Below are 6,544 nucleotides of genomic sequence, written 5' to 3'. Positions count from 1 at the left end.
GGTTGCCTTTGTGGCCACCTGGGCACACGCTGGCTCATCTCCAGCTGTCTGTCCCCCAGCACCCCCAGGGCCTTTTTCACCCTCTAACATTTCACAAGATGGGGAAACTCCTCACCATGGGCAGAACACCAGGAGAGGAAGCACCTGCCCAGCCCCACCAGCACGGCAGTGGTGGCCAAATCCTTCCCCTCATGGCAGGAGACCTCTCCCCAGAGCAGCACCACCCTCAGGAAACCTGCCCATCATCACCAGCAACCCCTCTGCAGGCGGTCTGGAGAGCACAAGGCTGTGCCAGGGGTTTAGATTAATAATTTCTTTATTCATGTAAAACAAACGCAAGTATTTATATAAACACTGACATTACAAAGTACTGGAGCAGGTAGGGGCAGGAAGGAGGAAACAAAAAAACCTCTACGGATGCTTCTAATACTGTCCCACACAAGATCAAATGCTCTGTCCCTTGGATAATCACGTATACGATAAACCACTTTCAAGTCACAAATAAAAGTCTTTGTTTTGGGATACGTCGCGCTCTGAGGGGCAACGAGGAAGGGGGCGTAGAATGTTTTTGGCAGATCTCCTCATAAAGTCAAGATATTGCTGCACTGTTAATAAAAAATATATGCTTCTCTGTAAAGCATTAAAAAAAATATCCCATGGATGGCATCGTGGAGGCTTCATGGAGAGGGAGGTGTCCCAAAAATGCACTGGTGTCTTCTCCAGGCTCTTCCCAGGGGCTATTTCTTGGTGGTTTTGCGGATCAGTGCCATCCTCTGGAAGGAGAAAGAGCAGGACGTGGGAAATCAAGTGCCTCAGACAGGGTTAGTGCAGAACAACCCGTCCCTGTGCAGGAACCAAGTGTTTCCAGTTCTCCCAGGGCACTGCCTGACTCGTTTCTGCACAGGTATTTCAAGTCTGTTTGAATCTTAATGGGGTCCCAAACTGGAGCCAGAGGAGAAACTTTTTTGGTGTGAGGGTGCAGAGCCTGGAGCAGCTGCCCAGAGAGGCTGTGGAGTCTCCTGCTCTGGAGAGATCCCAAACCTGCCTGGCTGTGACCCTGGGCACCCTGCTGTGGGTGAGCTGCTGGAGCAGGGGGTTGGATGAGATGATCCCCAGAGGTCCCTCCCAACCCCACCATGCTGGAGTTCTGGGAGAAGAAAGTCCCTGTGCTCCTCTCCTCAACACAGGGCTGGCAAGTGAAACCCCAACACCAGTGAGGGGCACTGGGATTGAACAGTGCATGGATCCCAGACTGGGTTGGGTCAAAGGGACCTTTCAAGGTCACCTGGTCCAACCCCCCTGCAGGGACAGGGACATCCCCAGCTAGAGCAGGGTGCTCAGAGCCCCGGCCAACCTCCCCTGGGATGGTTCCAGGGATGGGGCAGTGACCACCTCTCTGGGCAGCCTGGGCCAGGGGCTCACCACCCTCAGCAGCAACAATATCTTCTCTAGTCTAAATCTCTCATTTTGAATTTCAAATGAGAATTTCACCCCTTGTCCTGTCCCAACAGGCCCTGCTCAAGTCTGTCCCCATCTTTTAATAGGCTCCTTGATAGGCCACATACACACAAGGAGACTCTGGCAGTTATTTCAAGTCCAAACCACTGGCAGGAGGCTCCCATTCACACCCTGCTAGCAGGCCAAGACCACACCAGGTTAGCAGTCCAAGACCACCCTCCCCATATGAGGCTTCTACCAGGCCAATGTTCCTGAGGGTCCTTACCTGTTTGTGAGCTTCTGTAGTGCAGGCTTTTTTGTAGGGCCTGATTTCTTCAGAACCAAAGCCCGGGATCCACATGTTCCACTGGCGCTCTGGAAGGGAGAGGAGAGCCCAGGTCAGTGTGCTCAGCCCCCACCACCCACCCCAAGCACCCCCTCAGCAGCACCACCAGCAGCAGCAGCACAGCCTGGAGCCTCCGACCCGCCCACCAGCTAGCAAAGCTCCAGGAAAACAGAGCAGCTGGAGGAGCCCATGGCATTAAACGTGGTAAAGATGCCATCCCCATGCTGGGGACCTTCCCCCACAGGCTACCAAGAGGAAAACATCACCCACCAAGATGCAGCTGCACGTCCTTGACCTCCAGGGTGTTGGACTTGCGGTGCCGGGCGAGCTGGCAGGCGGCCGTCACCACGCTCTCGATGAAGTCGTCGGCGATCTGCAGCAGCATCTGGGGCAGAAGCAGGACAAGAGCCAGGCCTGTCAGCACCGAGCAGCCCAAGTGATGTGGGAGGCACCAAAACAAACCCCCACAGGTCAGTATTTCAGAGGAGTTTGGTGCTGTTGCTGCTCGAAGCCCCTTTCGGCTGCTGGGATGTAGAAGCAGACACGGAGTGCAGCAAAGCTGAGAATCCAGAGGTGGAGGAACCAGCCCTCCCCTCACCCTGGACAAAGGAGCTCTAGCCTGTGAAAAATCCCAGCTCAGCTCCTTCTGCAGCCCCTGCCAGGGGTTGGTACCTACTTCCTCCACGTCTTCATCCAGCTGCTCGTTGGGATCCACCTCACGCACCAGGTCCTGCAGTTTCTTCTTGGTTAAAACCTGAGCGTGTGGGAGAAGGGGAACCAGTCACTGCCCTGCCTGGGCTTTGGCAGCTGTCCCTGCAGCCCAGCCACAACACACCTCCTCCCCCCAGGCCCCAGGCCCTCTGTTGACACAGCCCAGCAGCTCAGGACTGGCAGAGATAAGAATTATCAGGTGTTGAGGAGTCGTTTTCAAGCCCCAGTGGTCGCTCTGAACGGAAAGTGGAATGCAGCAGGTCAGGGTGAAGGAGTCTCCTGAGCTAACAGGGCACTGGCTGAAGTGAGGCTGCTGGGAGGAGGGGACAAAGGCAGAACTAGAGGTTTTAAGAGGCAGACAAGAAGTGCAGCGTGTCAGTGACTGAGTTTGTGCTCAGGGCACAGAGGAAGAATTCCCTGGCTCACTTCTCAGCGAGATGAATTTCACCACTGCTGAGCCACAGCAGGACACAGGTAAGGGTATGAGGGATGATCAGGGGCAGCCTGGACAGGTGAGTGAGACACGTGTGGGGAATTCAGAGAATCATGGACTGATTTGGGTGGGAAGGGACCTTTAAGGTCATCTGGTCCAACCCCCTGCAGGGAGCAGGGACATCCCCAGCTAGAGCAGGGTGCTCAGAGCCCCGGCCAACCTCCCCTGGGATGGTTCCAGGGATGGGGCAGCGACCCCCTCTCTGGGCAGCCTGGGCCAGGGGCTCACCACCCTCAGCAGCAACAACTTCTTCCTTCTCTCCAGTCTAAATCTCCCTCTTTGAATTTCAAACAATCCCCCCTTGTCCTGTCTCCACAGGCCCTGCTCAGAAGTCTGTCCCCAGCTTTCTTAGAGGTCCTGTGTTCCTGCCCTTCCTGGTCCCCTTACAGCAAGGGTGGAGCTGCTGTGTCTGTGCCCAGAGCACTGCCCAGAGCCAGCAGGGCACGTTCTGGAGAGCTCACCGGGAGGGAAGGAATCCACAAAATCACTGACTCATTCTAACTCATGCTGTAACAGACTCGAAGTTTTTGCCAGCGGTTTAAGACAGGAGAGGAATGAAGCTCTGGGCAGCTCTGAGCAGCTCCCCCTGGCTCCCAAAATCAGCATTACCTGGTTGCTCTCGGGGCTGAGCCGTCCCCCTCCACTGGGTGTCCCGGGCATCTTGGCCACGGCGGCGCTGTTGGCCATGGAGCTCTGGGGGGGAGTGCTGGCTGGCTCCGGCTTGATCGAGGAGAAGTTGGAGAGGTTGATCAAGGTAGAAGGGCCAAACTGGTTCATAATCTGTTGGGCTTTAGCTTTTAGATCATAAAGCTTCTCTAGGTCCTGCTGCTTCTTGGGGTTGTGGGGACCCAAACCAATCAACTGGGGAAGGAAATGAAAATCACAGTTAGTGAAGGGAAGGGATTTGACAGTGATGGAGTCTTTGTAATCCACAGGGTCCAGGGGGGCCCAGGGGTTTGTAATGGATCCAGTCCCTCCGGGTGCAGCCAGAAGGAAGGAGGAATGGTTAGAAGATGAGGAGACCTTGGCTGGTGTGTGGAACATGAAGGGCAGCATGGGGAGCACAGCTACATGAGGCAGTGGCTCTGCAGCAGCTCCACCCTGCCCGCTCCTCGGGCTGAGCCCCCCTCAGCCTTCCCTTGGGGCCCTTCTGAACCCACTTCACAGACACGTGGGGTCACCAAGGCTGCAAAAGGCCTCTAAGAGAGAAACTCTGCCTAACATCCAGCTGAAACCTCCCCTGGTGCAACCTCAGCCCTTTTCCTCACCCTATTGCTGGTTCCTTGGGAGAAGAGACCAACCCCCACCTCACAACCTCCTCTCAGGGAGCTGTAGAGAGCAAGAAGGTCTCCCCTGAACCTCCTCTTCTCCAAATTAACCACCCTCAGGTCCCTCAGACCCTCCTCATAACACGTTCCCCAGACCCCTCAACAGCTTCGTTGCCCTTCTCTGGACCTGCTCCAGCCCCTCAATGTCTTTATCCCATGGTGCCCAAAACTGAGCCCAGGACTCGAGCTGTGGCCCCTCCAGTGCCAAGTCCAGGGGCACGATCCCTTCCCTGCTGCCAGTGCAAAGACTACTTCTGACCCAGGCCAGGATGCTTTCCCTTGGACTGCAAAGAGCTGTGAGGAAGAGACCATGCAAAGAAGGTTTAGCTGAAGGCCCCAGCTCGTTCCTGCAGCAGCAACACAGGGGAGAGGCAGGGCCAGGGCTCCTGGAGTCACCAGGAACAACTCTGTACAGCCACACTCCCAAGAAGACAGGGCTCAGGATCCCCTGGGGCTCTCCTGCAGGGTGGAGGTCTCACGTTTGGCAACACTCCCCTCCAAGCCTGGCCTGCAGCAATCCCTTGGCGTGGGTTTGACAACAGGGGGTTTGTTTTCAGTGCTGGGAGCACAGCTCTGAGAACTGGAGGGCAAGGTGCTGGAGAAACGCCCCCACACACGCCTCCATTTGTCCTTCCCACTCCGGGCACCCGACAGCCACAGGGAACAGTGTCAGGTGTCCCAGGCTGTTAATGGTGAACCAGGGCTGGTTTGCAGTGGTTTAACTGGTTACTGAGATCTCCCAGGTTCACCCTTCTGCACCCAAAGTGACCCAGGTCAGCCAGCACCGCGCTGACGCAGCTGCACGGTCAGGGCTGGAGGGCTCTGAACCCCCCCTGGCCTGGTGAAACTTTGCCCTGGCTGCTCCAAACCCTGCACCTTCCACCCCTACAAGCACCATGGGCAGCAGGGACACGTGCACAGAGCGCTGAGGGAATGGTCTGGTGGGAAAGCAGCTGCTGGTGGGCTGGGCGGCGGGCGAGACGCAGCCCCAAGAGCAAGGCAGGTAGGAGAGTTTCTTTAAACAGCTTTCCAAGCTCACACACAGAGCACCTGCTGCCCGGGCTGCAAACAGATGTTTTCTCCTCATCAGAGCAAGCTTTGTTAGTGGGGGTTAACTCACACCAAACCAGACCTCAGGCAGGAGCAGTGGGCAGGGGCAGGTTTAGTGCCTCGTCCCACAGCAGGCAGCAGCCACCCGCATCGGCTCCTTCCAGAAAGCTTCCACCCAAGACACACTTCCAGAGGGCCCTCAGCAAGCTTCTAGCTCCATTTTAATCAAGTTAACATGGGGAAAAAACATTCCACTTGCCCCCCCTGAGCCCCTCAGTTGGAATTTCTGGATAAGGAGCTCAGCACAAGATCGAGAGGGACTTCAGAGTCTCGGGTGCTCACCCCACACCTCACTGCCAGACCCACAAACCAGGAATTCTCACCCGCCATGCAGGGCAGAAAGCTCCAAACCCCCTCAACAGAAAACACTTCACGAGCATAAAATCCTTTGGTTCTTTACATCTGGATCTTATCTCACCCTTCAGTTAAGATCCCTGAACACAAAGCTGAGGGGATGCGCAGGAATCTGCCGTGGATTCCCGTGGATTCCCAGGACACATCCTGCATGCCAGCTCCAGGACAAGCCCCGGCGCTTTACTTACAGCTATCTGAGTGTCTAGATCTTTAATTACATCAGCGACTGCTGTGGGGGCAGCAAACGGAGAGGCCATTCTCCAAAACCTTCCTGGTAGGTCAGCAGGCAGCGTTAACCTGCTCCCGCCTCCTCCTCTTCCACACAGCTCCCATTCCTACAGGAACACCAGATGGTTTTGGCATCACCCTTCCTATCAGAACGGTGGGGACCGCAGCTAGTGACACTGCAACTCGTTAAGCACGGGGTGAAGGCTGTAATTAAAGCTAACCAAAACTTTGGCACCTTCCCTGGGGTGCTCCAGGGGCTCCCGCTTCCATTTGGACATAGGGATTTTCACCAAGTGTCTAAACAGGTTTGTAAAGACTGGAGGGTCCGAGCGTCTCTTTATTTAGGGAAAAAAAAAAAACGAGCAAGTTCTTAGATTTGCTTTAGTGATTATAAACGCGAGGCAGAGTCCTCCCTTACGCAGCTGGAGGAAGCGTCTGGGGCCAGCACGGATCCGGCACGGGAGCAGCTACGGCAGGAGGGATAAAAACGTCCTTTTTTCCCCGCGGATCTGATCGTTAGGAGCTGAAGCGGAGCTC

The 6,544-nt window shown here is 55.7% G+C and overlaps 1 protein-coding gene across 1 annotated transcript; it reads right to left on the bottom strand.

Annotated features, from left to right (window-relative positions):
• Positions 1-298: 298 nt before the first annotated feature.
• Positions 299-6,110, bottom strand: TAF12 (TAF12 RNA polymerase II, TATA box binding protein (TBP)-associated factor, 20kDa). The gene is made up of 6 exons (XM_008950012.1): positions 5,968-6,110; positions 3,597-3,848; positions 2,460-2,537; positions 2,054-2,168; positions 1,724-1,812; positions 299-773 (listed from the first exon to the last, which is right to left on the bottom strand). Exons 1-6 carry the CDS (start codon positions 6,034-6,036, stop codon positions 738-740), a joined length of 639 nt encoding a protein of 212 aa, XP_008948260.1. The 5' UTR covers positions 6,037-6,110; the 3' UTR covers positions 299-737.
• Between the last annotated feature and the right edge of the window lie 434 nt (positions 6,111-6,544).

Source organism: Merops nubicus, unplaced genomic scaffold (assembly GCF_000691845.1).
Source record: "Merops nubicus isolate BGI_N331 unplaced genomic scaffold, ASM69184v1 scaffold23551, whole genome shotgun sequence".
NCBI classification, from domain to species: Eukaryota; Metazoa; Chordata; class Aves; order Coraciiformes; family Meropidae; genus Merops; species Merops nubicus.
Note: the sequence above shows the minus strand (reverse complement) of the source record. Positions and strands in the feature narration are given on the sequence as shown.